Below are 23,942 nucleotides of genomic sequence, written 5' to 3' on the forward strand. Positions count from 1 at the left end.
TAGTTTATTCTCAAGTGATTGCACATTCGCCAATATAACAGAGAATAGAGGCGATTTATTCACTCGCCACCATATCTCATCAGGGTGCCCGCGCGCCGGCCTCTATAGCGCCATCTCCTTCTTCGAGTGTCGGGATTTGGGCCTTGTCCGGAAAAATCTATATGTATTTTGCCCCCTTGAAGTAGAAGTGTCCCTGTCCAAATCAAGTTTAGTGATATCTGTTCTCATGTCCAGAAGCTCTTTTCGGTCATAAGATGGCAGAAACATTATGTACAAAAAAAGTTAAGATAAGCTAAAAATAAATACACAAAATAGCACAATTGTTCATGAGCAAACGACCTCTTTCTAATACAGAAAGATCAAATCCATCGTCATTATCCCAGAATACATTAGGCTCTAAAATCTAATACATCCTGAGACTGAGAGGAGGAGACGAGATAAGTCTAAGTTATAGTCACAGTTGTTCTCTTATAAAGCCACAAAGGTGTGATAGAGTACACCTCTCCTAGTTTGGTCAGATGAGTGATGCTGTAGCTCTCTTTCTCTCTCCCCAGATGAATGAGAGAGAGGGCGAGAGAGAAAGAGAATGGATGTGGGGGGGTTCCAAAACAATATTGTTTCCTTCTATGCGTCTGAGGTGGGTGTGTGTGCTTACCGCTGGTAGTTATGGTGATTCTGGGGGTGACGTCCAGGTCTATGGGGGGTCTGAATGGGTATCCCACCGTCACACACACACCGTAACTCAGGAGCAGGAGCAGTGCGGGCAGGGTAGCACACACACACACTGCCATCTCCACACACACACCTAGCCAGGGGGAGAGAGCTGCCCAACTACTACTCCTCAGAGAGGAGGAAACACAACACACTCACTCGGGAAAACAAACGCTCATACACATGCATTCACATAAACACACACTAGCGAGCTGCCATTCTCCTACTATTCAGAGTAAAGAACTCACACACTCACACCAGCTCAAGCAAAGAAACACGATCGCTCCCACACCACCGCTGGAGGTCTTCTCTCCTCTTGGCAGACACACACACACACACACACACATATACTCTCTAGCACACACACGCCAACAGACACTGGAAGTCTCTCTCGCTTTGTGCTGAAGCCTGAACCAGCTGGCTCATCTCATTGCTGCAGGTTCCATCTATTGAGAAAACACACAACAACAAGATAACTGTTAGACTTATCCAATATCATCCACACATACAGTACCAGTCAAACGTTTGGACACACTTACTCATTCGAGCGTTTTTCTTTATTCGTACTATTTTCTACATTGTTGAATAATAGTGAAGACATCACAACTATGAAATAACACATATGTAATCATGTAACAAAAAAAAGTGTTAAATAAATCAAAACATATTTTATATTTGAGATTCTTCAAAGAATCCCTTTGCCATGTTGACAGTTTTGCACACTCTTGGCATTCTCTCAACCAGCCTCACCTGGAATGCTTTTCTAACAGTCTTGAAGGAGTTCCCACATATGCTGAGCACTTGTTGGCTGCTTTTCCTTCACTCTGCGGTCCAACTCATCCCAAACCATCTCACTTGGGTTGAGGTCGGGTGAATGTGGAGGCCAGGTCATCTGATGCAGCACTCCATCACTCTCCTTCTTGGTCAAATAACCCTTTAACAGCCTGGAGGTGTGTTGGGTCATTGTCCTGTTGAAAACCAAATAGTCCCACTAAGCGCAAACCAGACGGGATGGCGTATCGCTGAAGAATGCTGTGGTAGCCATGCTGGTTAAGTGTGCCTTGAATTCTAAATAAATCACAGACAGTGTCACCAGCAAAGCAGCTCCACACCATCACACATCCTCCTCCATGCTTCACCGTGGGAACCACACATGCGGAGATCATCCGTTCACCTACTCTGCGTCTCACAAAGACACGGCAGTCGGAACCAAAAAGCTCACCAGACCAAAGGACAGATTTCCAACGGTCTAATGTCCACTACTCGTGTATCTTGGCCAAAGCAAGTCTCTTCTTCTATTGGTGTCTTTTAGTAATGGTTTGTTTGCAGCAATTCCACCACGAAGGCCTGATTCACACAGTATCATCTGAACAGTTGATGTTGAGATGTGTCTATTACTTGAACTCTATGAAGCATTTATTTGGGCTGCAAACTGAGGTGCAGCTAACTCTAATCACTTATCCTCTGCAGCAGAGTTAACTCTGGGTTATCCTTTCCTGTGGTAGTCCTCACGAGAGCCAGTTTCATCATAGCGCTTGATGGTTTTTGCGACTGCACTTGAAGTTTTCAAAGTTCCTGAAATGTTCCAGATTGACTGACATTCATGTCTTAAAGTAATAATAGACTGTTGTTTCTCTTTGCTTATTTGAGCTGTTCTTGCCATAATATGGACTTGGTCTTTTACCAAATAGGGCTATCTTCTGTATACCACCCCTACCTTGTCACAACACAACTGATCAGCTCAAATGCATTAAGAAGGAAAGAAATTCCACAAACTAACATTTAATAAGGCACACCTGTTAATTGAAATTCATTCCAGGTGACTACCTCATGAAGCTGGTTGAGAAAATGTCAAGTGTGCAAAGCTGTCATCAAGGCAAACGATGGCTACTTTGAAGAATCTCAAATATAAAATATAGTTTCAGTTGTTTAACACTTTTTTGGTTACTACATGATTCCATGTTTTATTTAATAGTATTGATATCTTCACTATTATTCTACAATGCAGAAAATAGTAAAAATAAAGAAAAACCCTTGCATGAGTAGGTGTATCCAAACTTTTGACTGGTACTGTAAGTCTGATCTATGTTAGATATATTTTATAACTCCAAAGGACAGAATATCAGTAACACACATTTAAATATTCAGCAATCATTATCATAACCACAGCAATCATTACTATTACAACTGTATCAATTGCATGTGTATTCGTCAACCCATCACTGTGTAATATGTATAATAAACCAAGTAAACACTTACAGATAAGATAGCGATGGAATGCAATCAAAATCCAGAAGCATGAAATTATTGTGAGCGTTAAAGCACTAAAATCCACAGAGAAAAGGAGAGAATATAACATTCACATTGGTTGAGGAGACGGAGGAATGACAGCAATCTACAAGTGTTTCTACAGGCTGCAGAGGAATGACAGAGGGACAGAGGGACAGAGGGAGAAACGTTTATGTTGTGTGGAGAGAAAGAACGTAGAGCAGGGGTGTCAAACTCATTCCACGGAGGGCCTTGTGTCTGCAGGTTTTTGGTTTTTCCTTTCAATAAAGCCCTAGACAACCAGGTGTGGGGAGTTCCTAACTAATTAGTGATGTTAATTCATCAATCAAGTATAAGGGAGGAGCGAAAACCCGCAGACACTCGGCCCCCCGTGGAATGAGTTTGACACCTGTGACGTAGAGAGTCAGAGAGAGAGAGGACAGAAAGAGAGTAATAGAATGATCCTGCTGCCCACTATAGTAGAAGGGGAGATAGCTTACAGACTGATAGAATAAGAGAAGAGAGGACATATAGAAAAGTAGTTTGATAGGTGCAGCATAACATCGAGCAAGTCTCTAGCTTCGCCTTTAGCTCTCTTCAGTTCTATGGCTTTAGGTCATAAGGAATTACATGCTGTAAAAACACTCGGGGACCTCCTGTGGAGCAAGGCTCACCCCGTTTCATCTGATTTAGCAGGGTGCTTATCTTTCCCTATTTCTGTCTCTCTTGCTGTCTCTGGGCGATTCCATGCCAGCGTAGGCTGAAAATATTTTTGGTATCTCAGATCGTTCTGGCAATTCTCAAAGAAACTTCATTGTGTGGAAGGATTTTTGACATGCTATTTACAGTTGTTTTTTTTAAATCAGAAAAAAATCATGATGAAAGTGGCCCTTTTTAGACCTATACATGCCTCCTGTAAGAGCCTATGAGCAAAGAACCGTACATGATACAGACCAGGGCCCAGCTTCCCAAAAGCATCTTAAGTTAATCATGATAATCATTGAGCGCAATAGTTCTAATGATGAACCTAGCCTCAAGACACTTTTGTGAAACTGGGCCCAGGGCTCTAAAAAGTGCGACAAAACATTTTGTTGTGCGACATGGCATTTTATTTTGTGAGCACTGTGCGACTATGAAAAGAACCTCCCAGATAATAATTGTTGTAATGATAAGGCTTCTCTGTACTGTTGTTTCCAAGTTCCCTAGAGCAACGAGCTAGTGAAGACTCGTTAGCGTCACGGTTGCACCATTACTACATCGATAACGGCCTGCTTCCAGACCAACCAGATCAAAAGATCTGACACATATTACGGCACAATTATTTTTCTTCCTATAACGGATTGCCGGGATGGCATTTTACACTCATAAACCATGATGTGGGCCTTCTAAAACTACTTCCGTGTCGACGTTGTTAACCATTTGTTTATTCTTTGTTTAGTCATGTTACCTCATTGGATAGCTAACAACCTGGTAACTTCACCAGTGTATTTGGGGGGGAGAGAAAAAAAGGAAAAGGGATAGCTTCTTCAGGAGATCAATGGTCATAGCAATGAATGAATGACAGGTCTCTTGCATGTTGTCATGACCTTTTTAAAGAAACAGTGTAGAATTTTTTATGTAATGCATTTCAATAGGATTTTTTTTTTAAATTATTAGACACCTGTAAACACCGAATATTCCACAAGGGACTTTGTAATTTTAATGGCAGGTATTTGTAGCAACATTTGTACTTTACAGTTTTACATTTTATATTCTGGGGCACAACGTGTGCTTCAAAAGTAGCTAAAATTCATGTTGGACCAATATAGGTGAGTGCTCCTAAATTTCATGTGGTGTTCCAAACTTTTTAAAGTTGTGAGCACCAGTGCTACCAATCTTTTATTTATAGCCCTGATACAGACAACATCTTGGAGTCATTATACTCAATTTAGTGTGCTGTACATTAAAAAATATATATCTCAAAAGTACCCTTTTGATTTAGCATGTTTTTAGATATATTGTTTGGAACAATATACTCTTCAAATACGTACAATTTCCAGAGTGGGCTCTCTGGTACTTTTAATGATATGAGCCATTTTATACATAGAAATTGACATTATAGGTCATTAACCAATCCCAGTCCTCCTTTAGGATTGCACATTCAGTAAATCACCAGCAGAGGGAGTTCCCTTTGAATCTATTTTCCTATTCACTGTGTTGGTGGTGCTCATAAAATGTATGATACCTTCGGAATTAGCAGAGAGCTCACTGGGAATGTGATGTGTATTTGTGTATTTCAGAATCTCGACATACTCCTTATGTTAGAGCACAATGTAAAGGGGTGTAACGACACCATTTTAAGACTACCTTCTTTAGCTAAGATTCTTGAATCCTTGGTTAATGTACAACTTTGTTCCTTTTTTATCTGAATATTGTATTTTTAAAATACCCAATCGGGGTTTAGGCCTGGGCAAAGTAGTACCACAGCAACCACGCAAGTTGTTAGTGATCTTGACAATGCCTTGGATGCCAAAAGAGCTGTGCTGCCTTGTTTATTAACCTGTCAAAGGCGTTCGACACTGTTGATCATTCTGTTTTGCTGAAGATGTTATCAAAAATAGGCCTGGGATATACAGTCTTTTTATGGTTTCAGAATTATCTTAGCGACAGAACTCAGGCCATCTTGACAAAAGATGTTCCTCAGGGTTTGATTTTGGGTCCATTATTGTTCACCTTGTATATTAATGACATAGGAAACACTGTTAATACTTGTAACATTCCTCTCTATGCAGATGACACAGTGTTGTATTCCTGTGCATGTTGACCCTGAGGACCTGCATACTTGCGATACAAATGGAGCCCAAATTAAGCTAGTTTCTCAATATAAGTACCTGGGTGTCAACAAAACAAAGGAGATGATCGTGGACTTCAGGAAACAGCAGAGGGAGCACCGCCCTATCCACATCGAAATAACAGTAGTGGAGAAGGTGGAAAATTAAGTTCCTCGGCGTACACATCACAGACAAACTGAAATGGTCCACTCACACAGACAGTGTGGTGAAGAAGGCGCAATAGCGCCTCTTCAACCTCAGGAGGCTGAAGAAATATGGCTTGTCACCTAAAACCCTGACACACTTTTACAGATAAACAACCGAGAACATCCTGTCGGGCTGTATCACCGCCTGGTACGGCAACTGCACCACCCTCAACCGCAAGGCTCTCCAGAGGGTGGTGCGGTCTGCACAACGCATCACCGGGGGCAAACTACCTGCCCTCCCAGACACATACAGCACCCAATTATCAAGGACAACAACCACCCGAGCCACTGCCTGTTCACCCCGCTATCATCCAGAAGGCAAGGTCAGTACAGGTGCATCAAAGCTGGGACAGAGAGACTGAAAAACAGCATGGCCATCAGACTGCTAAACAGCAATCACTAACTCAGAGAGGCTGCTGCGTACATAGAGACTCATATCACTGGCCATGTGTATGTGACCAATAAAATGTGATTTGATAGATTGATGACAAGTTGTCCTTAATAGCACATATATAAAATCTGACTTAGAAGCTAAGATTGTTTTTTTTATATCGAAATAAATCATAACCCAGTATTGAAAATAGGAGAAAGATTGTTCAAAACAACGCTTCTGCCTGTATTGGATTTAGATGATATTGTTTACATGCATTCGGCAACCTCTGTTTTGAAACCCTAGGATGCAGTCTACCATTCCACAATACATTTTATCACAGGTCACAATTTTAGGACTCATCATTGTAGTCTGTATAAAAATGTGGGATGGACCTCTCTGTCTGTAAGAAAGCTGCATTCTCTCTTTTATTTAATTACAAAGCAATCTTACAGAAACTGCCTCCGTATGTAATTTCATTAATTAAGTTCCCAGACCCATTCTCAGGAATGGATAACACTAGAGATCCCGTCTGTCTCCACATATGTGGGAAAATCTGCAGTTTGTTTTTTGCCCCTAATTTGTGGAACAATCTGAGTTCACTACAATTACATGTGCTGGTGCCATGCAGAAAGTTAACGTTATTGATTATATTGTTTTATTCACATGTATGTTTTATTATTCTGTTTTTATTGTAAATGTGACTCCCTGTTTAAATAAAGGTAAAACAAATGAAGATGTCTGTATCAGGTATAGGTCTAAAAATGGCCTAAAATGTCCACTTTCATCATTATTTACCCCAAAAATGGTTTGTAATACAAATGTAAAAAGCATGTCATAACATCCTTCCTTCCAATGAAGTTTCAATGTGAGAATTGCCAGAACAATCTGATATACCAAAACTATTTATACACTGGAGTGGAATCGCCCTTCTCCATCACACACTACTATATACTCTCTCACAATAATAATAATACAATTTGGTGGTTGCTTATATTTGTCCTATTTCACACATACAAGTGTGTATTAATACGCATGTGTGTATATGAAATATGTTTTTGGCATATCCCAACGCTCCCTGAGACACCCTCGGAGAGTGGGGTCATGGCCAGGGTCTGCCATTATCAACGGCGACCCTGGAGCAATTAAGATGAAGTGCTTTGCTCAAGGGCACAGACTTTTCACAAACAGGTGCATGAATGCACACACAAACACACAACTATAAACACCCTCAGTCCTTGCCTTCCTAATGTTGTCTCTCTTTGGTGTAAACATTCACACTCTCATTCCATTAAACAAACTCACCGGAACTCTCGCTCTTACCGCCATGTACTCTCTCTCACTCACACGTCCAAGAGTAACCTGCAGAATCTCACTCTAGACATCTGTACTGTATCTGAAAAAATCACAACACTCCACAATGCTGTTATGACAACAGATTGCGTTGCCGTAGCTAGCTACCTCTGGATCAGGTAAGCAGTAGACCGCAGGTGTAGAACATAGAAATAGAGCAACATAGGGGGGCACACAGAATAGAAATAGAACATACTAGAAGAGATACATATTTCCACTGATTGAAGGCTATAATATTATGCTATAGTTCTCAAATAGTGCAAAACAATGTGCATAAAATGCCACAGGGAGAGTGTGATTGTTATCATTTCCCTAAAGTTTCCAATCAGTCAGCTTGTCAGAGATGAGGAGCTCTTATCGTAACAGACGGAAGGCTGAGTCAATCACAAAGTGCTGCTGGGCAATTTCACATTAACAGAATGACGCTGAGACTCCGATTTTTCACTTCAAATGAAGGCCAAACTAAAACCATTGATTGCAAAGTTAAACAAACCAGTAATGGGGTCAATTCGAATTGAAGGCACTCAATTCAGGAAGTGATTTTTATTTAAAAACAGTGTAAGAGCAGTTTGAAAAGACAGCCTGAAATTCGGTTGGATGGAGTTTTGGCCTGCCTAGTGACATCACCAGGCTGTAAATTAGTTAATAGACCAATAAGAAAGAGAGCTCCAAACCTCTTTCAATAACAGCTAGTTTTAAGTTTCTCCCTCCCCACTCAGATCACTCCCAGACAGTCCTTGCTTGAGAAATTGCTCTTTGCTAAGAAGCTATTTGTTTATTTTTGACCGTTTTAATTAAAAACAAATCACAGTTAGGTACTTCATTGTTACCCAGAAATAATTTGATATTTAAACAAAAACGGCTGTATTGGACTTCTAAATATCTAATCCGAACTAAGATTCAAAGATATCTGCAGAAAGAACGGGGTGTCAACTATGACATGACACCGTAAGTTTGAAAAAATGCATTTTGGTTATTGAACTACAGTAAGTAAGGTGGATTAACACCCTGTAACAGAGTGATGGTAACAGAATGACATCATGGGTCCCTGACCTGTACTATACAGAAATGCATAATTATGAACGTCATTCTCTTCATGGTGATGTATCCTGAATAGGTACACAAAGGTAGAAAAATGTAATATCCTCCATAGCATGTTTGAGTATTATTCTACACAGTGGCTATTATTCTAATCAACTCCGGTTTTATTAATGAGGTCTATGTTTCACAAGGTTGGACATCACAGTACAACACAGCACAGTTCAGTACAGTGTAGTTCAGTACAGTCTAGTGCTGTACAGTTCAGTAAAGTACTAAACTCTAAAGTACTGTATTGTACTGACCTATACTCTACTTTACTTGTTTACTGTACCGTGGTTCCAGGTTGCCTCTGCGAATAACATTGACGTATACACAGACACGGTGACTGAGTTCATCAGGAAGTGTATGGGGGATGCTGTTCCCACTGTGACTATTAAAACCTACCCAAATCAAAAACCGTAGATAGATGGAAGCATTCGTGCAGAACTCAAAGTGCAAATTCCCGCATTTAACCATGGCAAGGTGACTGAGAATATGGTCTAATACCAACAGTGTAGTTATTCCCTCCATAAGGCAATCAAACAGGCAAAACGTCAGTACAGAGACAAAGTGGAGTCGCAATTCAACGGTTCTGACACAAGACGTTTGTGGCAGGGTCTACAGACAATCACGTATTACAAAGGGAAAACCAGCCACATCGCGGACACCAACATCTTGCTCCTGGACAAGCTAAACCCCTTCTTTGCCCACTTTGAGGATAACACAGTGCCACTGACTCGGCCTGCTCCCAAGAACTGTGGGCTCTCGTTCTCCGTGGCAGATTTGAGTAAGACATTTAAATGTGTTAACCCTCGCAAGGCTGCCGGCCCAGACGGAAGAATGATGTTCATTAACTATAGCTCAGCCTTCAACACCATAGTACCCTCCAAGCTCATCCTTAAGCTTGGGACCCTGGGTATGAACCCCGCCCTGTGCAACTGGGTCCTGGACTTCCTGACAGGTCGCCCCCAGGTGGTGAAGGTAGGAAACAACACCTCCACTCTACTGATCCACAACACACGGTCCCCACAATGGTTTGTGCTCAGCCCCCTTCTGTACTCCATGTTGACCCATGACTGCGTGGCCACGCACCCCTCCAACTCAATCATCAAGTTTGCAAACGACACAACAGTAGTAGGCCTGATTACCAACAATGACGAGACAGCCTACAGCGAGGAGGTGAGGTTAATAACCTCTCCCTCAACGTCAACAAATTGAAGGACCTGATCGTGGACTTCCGGATACAGCAGAGGGAGCACGCCCCCACCCACATCGACGGGGCTGCAGTAGAGAAGGTGAAAGCTTCAAGTACCTCGCCGTACACATCATTGACAATCTGAAATGGTCCACCCACACAGACAGTGGAGGTATAGAAGGACTAACAGTGCCTCTTCAACCTAAGGAGGCTGAATAAATTTGTATTGGCCCCTTAGACCCTCACAAACTTTTACAAATGCACAATTGAGAGGATCCTGTCGGGCTGTATCACCGCCTAGTAGCGCAACTGCACCGCCCACAACTGCATGGCTCTCCAGAGTGTTGTGCAGTCTGCCCAACGCATCACCGGGGGCACACTGCCTGCCCTCCAGGGCACCTACACCACCCAATGTCACAGGGAGGCCAAAAAGATCATCAACCACCCGAGCCACGGCCTGTTCACCCCGCTGTCATCCAGAAGGTGAGGTCAGTACAGGTGCATCAAAGATGGGACCGAGAGACTGAGAAACAGCTTCCATCTCAAGGCCATTAGACTGTTAGATAGCCATCACTAGCCGGCAACCACCCGGTTATTCAACCCTGCACCTTAGAGGCTGCTGCCCTATGTACATAGACATGGAATCAGTGGTCACTTTAATAATGAACACTAGTCACTTTAATAATGTTTACTCATATAATTTGTATTATACTGTATTCTACTGTATTTTAGTCAATGCCACTCCGACATTGCCGAACCTAATGTTAAAATATGTCTTAATTCCATTATTTTCATTTTAGATTTGTGTGTATTGTTAGATATTACTGCACTGTTGGAGCTAGGAACACAAGCGTTTCGCTACACCAGCAATAACATCTGCTAAATATGTATATGTGACCAATAAAATTTGATTTGTACTGTCCAAACTTCTAAGACCTCTTCTCCATCTGTTTGACCATAAATCAAAGCCTTTACTTATTCCAAATTTTTAGGATGGAAATTTGTTAGAAATGTATATGTCTTAATTTCTCTCAAATATAGACTCAGCTTTCATTTAACACCAAATTTGATATGCTCCTATGAACTTCACATGTTAGTGCTCATGGGGCTTTTTACATGGAAATGCCATCCTGCATTCAGATGGCCTGTCAAAAAAAAACTCTTACAGATGTGACAGAGGAGGAGAAAACGTCTTTATCAGTTCCTCACTGCCTGGAGGGAGCCAGGATTATCAGACGGACAGACAGACAGGGCAGTGTAAAGAAGTCTCCATAAAGCACACGTCTTAGTTCTGACTCCTCATGGACTATAGGTTTACTGACAGTCAAGTGTATGAAAAAGCTTTATTGAGTACACATGCGTGCGCAGACACAAACGTGCATGCTGCACACACACAGCAGGATGTGTGGATAATGTTGAGCTACTGACCTGTAAACTGCTTCGTGAGAAAAACACATCAATTGATCAATCTCAATGATGCAACCACAGGCAAAATCGGGGAAGGTGAGAAATCTACACTTCTCTACAGACGATAATCCCATCAACCCTTTGCCCTGTTTGCCAGTCTGCCAGCTCAAAAATACATGTGAAAGGGGGCTGGCTCTTACCCTCGCGTTAATCCAGTGGTTGTCAGACTGGGTCCCCAGTCCTTATCCATAGGGTATTAGCGATTAGCTTACGGGACTCATCATTTACAGTAGGTTCCGACTATGACCCACTGTGAGATTCCTTAGAACTCATCCACTAAACGGAGTTTAGGGTATTAGGCAATTACTGTGTGTCAATGAGCTCTGTCTAATGAGGATATGGCGGATTGGATAACTAAGGCATCTCCATCCGAGATGCCCTCGTTCACATCTCAATATAAAGCCTTTTATTATGAATGTATGAACTCTTTATGAAGGACCAACGATGGATAGATAACTTATAATGACAAATATATCCAGCCCCCTTTCACATCTTGGTATAAAGCCATATTATACAGACAGTCTTTGTGTGTGTGTGTGTGTGTGTGTGTGTGTGTGTGTGTGTGTGTCAGGCTGCCAGCCTTCCTGATTAGTTCTACATCTCTTATCTATAATCCTTTTTCATTTATGATCCTTCCTTCACTGAAAGTTAAAATAAAATCCTTGTGTCTGCGCTCGTGAACACATGTGTAGAGACAGACAATTAGTGGAAAAGATGACAGTCGATGCCATTGAATTTACATAGAGCCAGAGAGAGAGTGTTTTTGTTAAAAGAAAAATATACGGGAACAATTTAATGAATGTGAACTGTTTTTCTGTCACACAATACACTCCCCCAGCTGGAACATGCAAATCTATAACACCATTGACTAATAATAGTTTCCCTTTATTCAATGGAATAAAGAGTAGGAACACATCTGTGTATGACACTGATGGTCTCTACAGTATAACATAAAGAAGAGGGTAACACAAAAGAGGGAGTATGAATTATCAATTAAAGTTATTGAAATGCAGCTAACAGAAGAGAGAGAAAAAAGACAAGACACTGACTCTGTACTGGTACTCCTTGTTTTTATTGTGTTAATATCTCTTTTTTATTTAGAAAATATTTGTCTTACTTTTTAACTCTGCGTTGTTTGGAACGTGCTCGTGTAAGTAAGCATTTCACTGTAAAGTCTACACCTCTGGTATTCGGAGTGGAGGTCGACCGATTATGATTTTTCAACGCTGATACGATACCGATTATTGGAGGACCAAAAAAAGCCGATTTTCTATTTTATTTGTAATAATGACAATTACAACAATACTGAATGAACACGTATTTTAACTTAATACAATACATAAATAAAATCAATTTAGCCTCAAATAAATAATGAAACATGTTCAATTTGGTTTAAATAATGCAAAAACAAAGTGTTGGAGAAGAAAGTAAAAGTGCAATATGTGCCATGTTTGTGCCATGTAAGAAAGCTAACGTTTAAGTTCCTTGCTCAGAACATGAGAACATATGAAAGCTGGTGGTTCCTTTTAACAATAGTCTTCAATATTCCCAGGTAAGAAGTTTTTTATAGTAGTTATTATAGGAATTATAGGACTATTTCTCTCTATACCATTTGTATTTCATTAACCTTTGACTATTGGATGTTCTTATAGGCACGTTAGTATTGCCAGTGTAACAGTATAGCTTCCGTCCCTCTCCTCGCTCCTACCTGGGCTCGAACCAGGAACACAATGACAACAGCCACCCTTGAGCAGCGTTACCCATGCAGAGCCAGGGGAATAACTACTCCAAGACTCAGAGCGAGTGACGTTTGAAACGTTATTAGCGCGCACCCCGCTAACTAGCTAGCCATTTCACATCGGTTACACCAGCCTAATCTCGGGAGTTGATAGGCTTGAAGCACAGCGAAGAACTTCTGGCAAAACGCAGGAAAGTGCTGTTTGAATGAATGCTTACGAGCCTGCTGCTGCCTACCACCGCTCAGTCAGACTGCTCTATCAAATCATAAACTTAGTTATAACATAATAACACACATAAATATTCACCTTAGGTCATTAATATGGTCAAATCCGGAAACTATAATCTCGAAAACAAGACGTTTATTCTTTCAGTGAAATACGGAACCATTCTGTATTTTATCTAACGGGTGGCATCCATAAGTCTAAATATTCCTATTACATTGCACAACCTTCAATGTTATGTCATAATTACGTAAAATTCTGGCAAATTAGGCAGCCCAAACTGTTGCATATACACTGACTCTGTGTGCAATGAACGCAAGAGAAGTGACACAATTTCACCTGGTTAATATTGCCTGCTAACCTGGATTTCTTTTAGCTAAATATGCAGGTTTAAAAATATATACTTCTGTGTATTGATTTTAAGAAAGGCATTGATGTTTAGGGTTAGGTACACATTGGTGCAACAACGATACGCACCGCATCGATTATATGCAACGCAGGACACGTTAGATAAACTAGTAATATCATCAGCCATGTGTAGTTAACTAGTGATTATGATTGATTGATTGTTTTTTATAAGATAAGTTTAATGCTAGCTAGCAACTTACCTTGGCTTCTACTGCATTCGCGTAACAGGCAGGCTCCTCGTGGAGTGCAATGTAATCAGGTGGTTAGAGCGTTGGACTAGTTAACTGTAAGGTTGCAAGATTGAATCCCCCGAGCTGACAAGGTAAAAATCTGTCGTTCTGCCCCTGAACGAGGCAGTTAACCCACCGTTCCTAGGCCGTCATTGAAAATAAGAATGTGTTCTTAACTGACTTGCCTAGTTAAAAAAATATTAAATAAAGGTGTAAAAAATATATATATAAATAAATAAAACAATCGGCCAAATCGGGGTTATGAAAACTTGAAATCGGACCTAATTAATCGGCCATTCCGATTAATCGGTCGACCTCTAATTCAGAGTATTAGATGCATTAGATTTGATTTGTTCCTCCTGTAGAATAAAGAATAACTTTAAGACAACTTACGCACTGCTTATAATGAATAAATTATTTGTTAAACACTTATGGAGTCATTACACAACATTATTATCTTCACATTCTCCAATCAAATTGGAAATTGTAGCATTGATTGCACTTGATGTCATTGATACCTTCAGTATGGAAAAGCGTAGTAATGATCTAATCTTTACCAATCTCATCACTGCATTTTTAGATGATACAGTGGACCTTGTTCCAATTCTAAAATGTACAATTTCCTCCTCCCTTCCTTGAGGTAGGCCTAATCCTTGATCTTCTATGACTGTAATGCTGGAAACGCATTTAAAGTGGTACCTTGTGGTCACCTATCCAATAATCCAGTATCCAGGGCCTATCCAGTAATGTTAGATCTGGGGCCTTTGTATCAAGTGTCTCAGAATAGGAGTCCTGAGCTGGGACCAGGTCCTCCCTGTCCATTTAATCTGAATCAATGTGATCTACCTGTGGTCCCTGGTGCTCTGATGTGATTGTCATGCTAGGTTACCTGGTATCCCATGCTAACAATGCTGGCTGATTATGACTCACAAATCATTGTAATCCATGCACACCAATGAACGAAACACTAATCTGTTATCTGGTCTCGTGGGTGGGCATATGAAGCGAACGTCTAGCAACCCAACATTTGCAAGTTTGAATCTCATCACGGCCAACTTTAGCATTTTAGCAACTTTTCAAAGACTTAATACATTTTAGCTACTTTGCAACTATGTAGCATGTTAGCTAACTCTTCCCCAAACCTTAACCCTTTTAGGTATAACTCAAACGTCTAGCAACCCAAAGGTTGCGAGTTCGAATCTCACCACGGCCAACTTCAGAATTTTAGCAACTTTTCAACTACTTTCTACTTTTAGCTACTTTGCAACTACTTAGCTAACCCTTCCCCTAACCCTTTAACCTAACTCCTAAATGTAACCCTAACTCCTAGCCTAGCTAACGTTAACCAGCTAGATCACGTTAGCCACCCAGCTAGAATTCGTAACATATCATACGTTTTTCAAATTCGTAACATATTGTACATTTTGAAAATTCATAACATATAACATGAATTGTAATTCGTAACATATCTTACAAAATGGTTGATGGATATCCCCAAATTAATACATATCATATGAAACGTAACATATACTAAATGGAGTATCTCGGATTTAAGTACAGAATAATACGAAATACTCTGAGACCAGGTTGACATAGGCGACTAGTCTATTTGCCTCTCAGAATGGGCATTTAAACGCCACTATACATGTCTTGGTAATAGAATAACAGGTAGAAACTAAATTGATTATGATCAACTGTCTTGAGTGGATAGCATTTCACCGGTTATTTAGACAAAAGTCCCAAACGCGCTTTTCTGTGACAACAGGGTAGGAAATTCCTCTAACAGAGCTCCTATAAAAAGCGATTAGCCTATACTAAATCAACTAGCATGTAATTGATTTTAGTTCGTTTGCTGCAAGTAGCCTATATTTCTACATAGGCATAGCCTATCAATGAAAAACAAATGATTTTCTGTCAGCGTCTATGCAGTTAGGTATAGCCTATATAGCCTACTACTTTTTATTGAACACCAGTATCGTCATTTGTCCATTGTCTCGATCTTTTTCCGCATCTGCCGTAAACTCATGCTGTAGGCTACTGTAAAGCAGCAGGTAGCCTATCCAAAACGCAGATAAATGAATCATACAGTCACAAAGAGCCGCAGTACACGGAGATAAAGTCATTCTGTTTTACCTGAAATTATGGGGTGATTCCTTGAAGAGACGGGATATGGTGTTCGGTGTAAAAAAAAATCCCAATGCGGTGTGTTTGTAATCTACAGTGGACTTTCACCCACAGCAAACTGTGGCAGTCTGACAAACAAGAGGTGTAGAACCTTCGTCACAGGTGACCACGCCTCTTCGTGAATGTTAAGGAATAAACTAAAACTCTTTCAGTATGACAAAACGTAAGTTTGACAGAATGCTGGAAAATAGCAGCAAATTAATTCTATAAGGTTCCCTAAATGTTAGCATTCTATAAGGTTCCCTAAATGTTAGCATCAATAATCATTCAGAAAGGTGTGTGTATAAATTAAATACAAAAAACAGCAGTGTGTCCTTCCTTAGCTTAGCTGTACACCTACTATGCACTTACAGTGCCTTCAGAAAGTATTCATACCCTTTGATTTATTCCACATTTTGTTGTGTTACAGCCTGAAATCAAAATTGATTAATAAAATTTTTTCTCATCCATCTACACACAATACCCCATAATGAAAAAGTGAAAACATGTTTTTATAAATTTTGGCACATTTACTGAAATTAAAGAAATGTAAATATCTAATTTACATAGGTATTCACACCGTGAGTCAATACATGTTAGAATAACCTTTGGCAGCGATTACAGCTGTGAGTCTTTCTGGGTAATAACACGACTCAGGATAAGACCCAGATGCAGACACAGGAGGCAAACAGTTAGAATCTCAGATGTTTATTACAAAAGAGGGGGCAGGCACACTCAGGATCAGGGCAGGCAGAGGTCGGTAATACAAGACAGCTTCAATAAGGGACAGAACGGCAGGCACACTCAGGATCAGGACAGGCAGAGGTCGGTAATACAAGACAGCTTCAATAAGGGACAGAACGGCAGGCACACTCAGGATCAGGGCAGGCAGAGGTCGGTAATACAAGACAGCTTCAATAAGGGACAGAACGGCAGGCACACTCAGGATCAGGGCAGGCAGAGGTCGGTAATACAAGACAGCTTCAATAAGGGACAGAACGGCAGGCACACTCAGGATCAGGGCAGGCAGAGGTCGGTAATACAAGACAGCTTCAATAAGGGACAGAACGGCAGGCACACTCAGGATCAGGACAGGCAGAGGTCGGTAATACAAGACAGCTTCAATAAGGGACAGAACGGCAGGCACACTCAGGATCAGGGCAGGCAGAGGTCGGTAATACAAGACAGCTTCAATAAGGGACAGAACGGCAGGCACACTCAGGATCAGGGCAGGCAGAGGTCGGTAATACAAGACAGCTTCAATAAGGGACAGAACGGCAGGCACACTCAGGATCAGGGCAGGCAGAGGTCGGTAATACAAGACAGCTTCAATAAGGGACAGAACGGCAGGCACACTCAGGATCAGGGCAGGCAGAGGTCGGTAATACAAGACAGCTTCAATAAGGGACAGAACGGCAGGCACACTCAGGATCAGGGCAGGCAGAGGTCGGTAATACAAGACAGCTTCAATAAGGGACAGAACGGCAGGCACACTCAGGATCAGGGCAGGCAGAGGTCGGTAATACAAGACAGCTTCAATAAGGGACAGAACGGCAGGCACACTCAGGATCAGGGCAGGCAGAGGTCGGTAATACAAGACAGCTTCAATAAGGGACAGAACGGCAGGCACACTCAGGATCAGGGCAGGCAGAGGTCGGTAATACAAGACAGCTTCAATAAGGGACAGAACGGCAGGCACACTCAGGATCAGGGCAGGCAGAGGTCGGTAATACAAGACAGCTTCAATAAGGGACAGAACGGCAGGCACACTCAGGATCAGGGCAGGCAGAGGTCGGTAATACAAGACAGCTTCAATAAGGGACAGAACGGCAGGCACACTCAGGATCAGGGCAGGCAGAGGTCGGTAATACAAGACAGCTTCAATAAGGGACAGAACGGCAGGCACACTCAGGATCAGGGCAGGCAGAGGTCGGTAATACAAGACAGCTTCAATAAGGGACAGAACGGCAGGCACACTCAGGATCAGGGCAGGCAGAGGTCGGTAATACAAGACAGCTTCAATAAGGGACAGAACGGCAGGCACACTCAGGATCAGGGCAGGCAGAGGTCGGTAATACAAGACAGCTTCAATAAGGGACAGAACGGCAGGCACACTCAGGATCAGGGCAGGCAGAGGTCGGTAATACAAGACAGCTTCAATAAGGGACAGAACGGCAGGCACACTCAGGATCAGGGCAGGCAGAGGTCGGTAATACAAGACAGCTTCAATAAGGGACAGAACGGCAGGCACACTCAGGATCAGGACAGGCAGAGGTCGGTAATACAAGACAGCTTCAATAAGGGACAGAACGGCAGGCACACTCAGGATCAGGACAGGCAGAGGTCGGTAATACAAGACAGCTTCAATAAGGGACAGAACGGCAGGCACACTCAGGATCAGGGCAGGCAGAGGTCGGTAATACAAGACAGCTTCAATAAGGGACAGAACGGCAGGCATACTCAGGATCAGGGCAGGCAGAGGTCGGTAATACAAGACAGCTTCAATAAGGGACAGAACGGCAGGCATACTCAGGATCAGGGCAGGCAGAGGTCGGTAATACAAGACAGCTTCAATAAGGGACAGAACGGCAGGCATACTCAGGATCAGGGCAGGCAGAGGTTGGTAATCCAAGACAGCGTGAAACAGGGACAGAGGTCTGTGAGAAAGAGGTTTGATCCTAGACACATGAAAAGTGAGATATATACGGAGGGTGCAGGGCAACAGAAGACGAACAGCAGAAGGGCTAAGAATCTTAGAGATGGGGAAAGGGCCTATAAAACGAAAGTGTACGGGACTCCGGCCCGAGATGATAGCGGGGAGCAGGGGTCTGGTGGCGGTCTGTCTGTCGCCGATACCTGGAGGTGGTCTTGAGAAGAGCGTACTGGGCTCTCTTCTAGGTACGGCGAAAGTGGCGGATGAACATCTGGGCCCAGGGTATGCTGACCTCTGCCTCAGGGAAGGGCAGGGGCTGATATCCCATGGAACACTCAAAAGGCGAGAGACCAGTGGCCAAGCAGGAAAGTGTGTTGCGGCGTATTCCACCCACACGAGTTGCTGGCTCCAGGTGGTGGGGTTGGTGGAGACAAGGCAAGGAAGAGCTGTCTCCATGTACTGATTGGCTCGCTCCGACTGGCCATTGGACTGGGGTTGAAAATTGGAGGACAGGCTGGCCGACGACTCAATGAGGGTGCAGAACGCCACCAGAACCGGGACGAGAACTGAGGACCGCAATCGGAGACCATGTCCACAGGCATTCCATGGATCCGAAAAACATGCTGCACCATGAGCTGGGCCATCTCCTTGGCGGAGGGTAACTTTGGAAGGGGAATAAAATGGGAGGCTTTGGAAAACCTATCCACCACCGTAAAGGATAGTGGTGTTGTCATCTGATGGAGGGAGACCAGTGACAAAGTCCAGGGATATATGGGACCAAGGGCGGTGAGGAACAGGAGAGTGGTTAAAGGAGGCCAGCCGGAGCTTGCCGCAGCGCAGGCGGCAACATACGCAGAGACGTCAGGAACCATGGCGGGCCACCAAAAACGTTGTAGTACAAAGGCCAGAGTCCGACGGGAGCCAGGATGGCAGGCAAGTCTGGAGGAATGAGCCCAGTCCGGGACAAAAATCTGGTTAGCCGGGGCCCTCCTGCACCTGTGATTCTCAGTTCATTGCGCAGACAGGAATAAATATAAATCCGTGAAGAAGAAGGGTGGGGGTGTATGTTTCATGATTAACTACTTAAATCAAATTTTAGACCTTGCATTGGAATGCTTACTTATGAGCCCCTAACCAAAAATGCAGTTTTTAAAAATACAGATAAGAACAATAAATAAATGTAACAAGTAATTAAAGAGCAGCAGTAAAATAACAATAGCCAGACTATATAAAGGGGGGTACCAGTACAGAGTCAATGTGCGGGGGCATCGGTTAGTTGAGGTAATATGTACATGTAGGTAGAGTTATTAAAATGACTATGCCTGGACAATAATAAAAGAGAGTAGCAGCAGTGTAAAAGGGAAGGCAATGCAAATAGTATGGGTAGCCATTTGATTAGGTGTTCAGGAGTCTTATGGCTTGGGGGTAGAAGCTGTTTAGAAACCTCTTGGACCTAGACTTGGCGCTCCGGTACTGCTTACCGTGTAGTAGCAGAGAGAACAGTCTATGACTAGGGTGGCTGGTGTCTTTGACAATTTTTAGGGCCTTCCTCTGACAATGCCTGGTATAGAGGGCCTGGATGGTAAGAAGCTTGGCCCAAATGATGTACTGGGCGGTTCGCACTACCCTCTGTAGTGCCTTGCGGTCGGAGGCTTTTCAGTCTCCTGAGGGGGAATAGGTTTTGTCGTACCCTCTTCACGACTGTCTTGATGTGCTTGGACCATGTTAGTTTGTTGGGGAAGTGGATACCAAGGAACTTGAAGCTCTCAACCTGCTCCACTGCAACCCTGTCGATGAAAATGGGGGCGTGCTCGGTCCTCTTCTTCCTGCAGGTCACAATCATCTCTTTGTCTTGGTAACGTTGAGGGAGAGGTTGTTGTCTTGGCACCACACTACCACGTCTCTGACCTCCTCCCTATAGGCTGTCTCATCGTTGTCGGTGATCAGGCCTACCACTGTTGAGTCGTCAGCAAATTAATGATGGTGTTGGAGTTGTGCCTGGCCGTGCAGTCATGGGTGAACAGGGAATACAGGAGCGGACTGAGCACGCACCCCTGAGGGGCCCCTGTGTTGAGGATCAGCCTGGTGGATGTGTTGTTACCTACCCTTACCACCTGGGGGCGGCAGGCATACTCATCCATCAGGAAGTCCAGGATCCAGTTGTAGAGGGAGGTGTCTAATCCCAGGGTCCTAAGCTTATTGATGAGCTTTGAGGGCACTCTGGTGTTGAACACTGAGCTGTAGGCAATGAATAGCATTCTAATACAGTCGTATGAAAAAGTTTGGGCACCCCTCTGAGGCTGCATAATAATTTATTCTGTCGTCACAGACAATGATCACAGTGGCATGCCATTCATTTTCTAATAAAAGCTGAGTACTCGGGTATTGTCCAGACAAAGATTTTTAGTGTAGCAATATTAAGTTGTATGAAATTAAATCAGATGTGAAAAATAGGCTATGCAAAAATGTGGGCACCCTTGTCATTCTGTTGATTTGAATACCTGTAACTACTTAGCACTGATTAATTGGAGCACACAATTGGTTTGGTGAGCTCATTAAGCCTTGAACTTCATAGACAAGTGCATCCAATCACGAGAAAAGGTATTTAAGGTGGCCAATTGCAAGTTGTTGTTCTCTTTGACTCTCCTCTGAAGAGTGGCAACATGGGGGCCTCAAAACAACTCTCAAATGACCTGAAAACAAAGATTGTTCAACATTATGGTTTAGAGGAAGGCTACAAAAAGCTATCGCAGAGATTTAAGCTGTCAGTGTCCACTGTGAGGAACATAGTGAGGAAATGAAAGACCACAGGCACAGTTCTTGTTAAGGCCAGAAGTGGCAGGCCAAGTAAAATATCGGAGAGGCAAAGGCGAAGGATGGTGAGAACGGTCAAAAACAGCCCACAGACCACCTCCAAAGACCTACAACATCATCTTGCTGCAGATGGTGTCACTGTGCATCGTTCAACAATTCAGCGGACTTTGCACAAGGAGAAGCTGTATGGGAGAGTGATGCGAAATAAGCCTTTTCTGCACACACGCCACAAACAGAGTCGCTTGAAGTATGCAGACGCACAGTTGGACAAGCCAGCTTCATTTTAGAATAAGGTGCTGTGGACTGATGAAACAAAGATTGAGTTATTTGGTCATAACAAGGGACGTTATGCATGGCGCCAAAAGAACACAGCGTTCCAAGAAAAACACTTGCTACCCACAGTAAAATTTGGTGGGTGTTCCATCATGCTGTGGGTCTGTGTGGCCAGTGTCGGTACTGGGAATCTTGTTAAAGTTGAGGGTCGCATGGATTCCACTCAATATCAGCAGATTCTTGGGAATAATGTTGAAGAATCAGTCACAAAGTTGAAGTTACGCCGGCGCTGGATATTTCAACAAGACAACAACCCAAAACACTGCTCAAAATCTACCCGGGCATTTATGCAGAGGAACAAGTACAATGTTCTGGAATGGCCATCCCAGTCCCCAGACCTGAATATCATTGAGAATCTGTGGGATGATTTGAAGCGGGCTGTCCATGTTCGGCAACCATCAAACCTAACTGAACTGGAGATGTTTTTTAAGGAGGAATGGTCCAAAATACCTTCATCCAGAATCCAGACACTCATTAGAGGCTATGGGAAGCGTCTAGAGGCTGTTATTTTAGCAAAAGGAGGCTCTACTAAATATTGATGTGATTTTTCTATTGGGGTGCCCAAATTTATGCACCTGTCTAATTTCGTTTTGATGCATATTGCATATTTTCTGTTAATCCAATAAACCTCATTTCACTACTGAAATATTACTGTGTCCATCAGTTATTTGATAGATCAAAATGAAATTGCTGATCCAAACACCGAATTATTTATAAATGGAAATCATGGAAATTGTCAGGGGTGCCCAAACTTTTTCATACGACTGTATATATATTTTTTTTGACCAGGTGGGAAAGGGCAGTGTGGAGTGCAATAGAGATTGCATCATCTGTGGATCTGTTGGGGCGGTATGCAAATTGGAGTGGGTCTTTGGTTTCTGGGATAATGGTGTTGAAGTGAGCCATGACCAGCCTTTGAAAGCACTTCATGGCTACAGACGTGAGTGCTACTGGTCGGTAGTCATTTAGGCAGGTTACCTTAGAGTTCTTGGGCACAGGCACTATGGTGGTCTGCTTGAAACATGTTGGTATTACAAACTCAGACAGGGAGTGGTTGAAAATGTCAGTGAAGACACTTGCCAGTTGGTCAGCGCATGCTCGCAGTACACGTCCTGGTAATCCGTCTGGCCCTGCGGCCTTGTGAATGTTGACCTGTTTAAAGGTCTTGCTCACATTGGCTGTGGAGAGTGATCACATAGTCTTCTGGAACAGCTGGTGCTCTCATGCATGTTTCAGTGTTATTTGCCTCGAAGTGAGCATAGAAATAGTTTAGCTCGCCTTGTGTCACTGGGCAGCTCTCAGCTGTGCTTCCCTTTGTAGTCTGTAATGGTTTGCAAGCCCTGCCACATCCGACGAGCATCAGAGCTGGTGTAGTACGATTCAATCTTAGTCCTGTATTGACGCTGTGCCTGTTTGATGATTTGTTGGAGGGCATAGCGGGATTTCTTATAAGCTTCCGGGTCAGAGTCCCGCTCCTTGAAAGTGGCAGCTCTAGCCTTTAGCTCAGTGCGGATGTTGCCTGTAATCCATGGCTTCTGGTTGGGGTATGTACGTACAGTCACTGTGGGGATGACTTCGGCACTTATTGATGAAGCCAATGACTGATGTGTACTCCTCAATGCAATTGGAAGAATCCCGGAACATATTTCAGTCTGTGCTAGCAATCACAGTACTCATGGTGTGATTGTGATAACATACGGGAACTCAAGTCCTTGTGTTCACCCGGCCTAGAATACCTCACAATCAAATGGCGACCATATTACCTCCCAAGAGAATACTCTTCGGTTATAGTCACAGCCGTGTATATTACTACAACGGCCCTCAAAGTACTTCACTGGACTTTATGCAAACTGGAAACCACATATCCTGAGGCCGCATTTAATGTAGCTAGGGATTTTAACAAAGTACATTTGAGGAAAA

The 23,942-nt window shown here is 42.9% G+C and overlaps 1 protein-coding gene across 5 annotated transcripts in view; it reads right to left on the minus strand.

Annotated features, from left to right (window-relative positions):
- LOC129859561 (semaphorin-4G-like) overlaps positions 1-16,316 on the minus strand; it is a 63,703-nt gene extending 47,387 nt beyond the window's left edge. Inside the window, exons 1-3 of one of the 5 annotated variants that reach the window (XM_055929488.1) lie at positions 16,193-16,316; positions 2,971-3,035; positions 656-1,157 (exon numbers count right to left, since the gene is read on the minus strand). In XM_055929488.1, the coding sequence (XP_055785463.1) occupies positions 656-791 (136 nt within the window). In that variant the 5' untranslated portion in view covers positions 792-1,157; positions 2,971-3,035; positions 16,193-16,316. The other 4 variants (XM_055929469.1, XM_055929459.1, XM_055929478.1 and 1 more) reach the window with 4 other exon arrangements.
- Between the last annotated feature and the right edge of the window lie 7,626 nt (positions 16,317-23,942).

This window comes from Salvelinus fontinalis, chromosome 1, assembly GCF_029448725.1.
Source record: "Salvelinus fontinalis isolate EN_2023a chromosome 1, ASM2944872v1, whole genome shotgun sequence".
NCBI lineage: Eukaryota > Metazoa > Chordata > Actinopteri > Salmoniformes > Salmonidae > Salvelinus > Salvelinus fontinalis.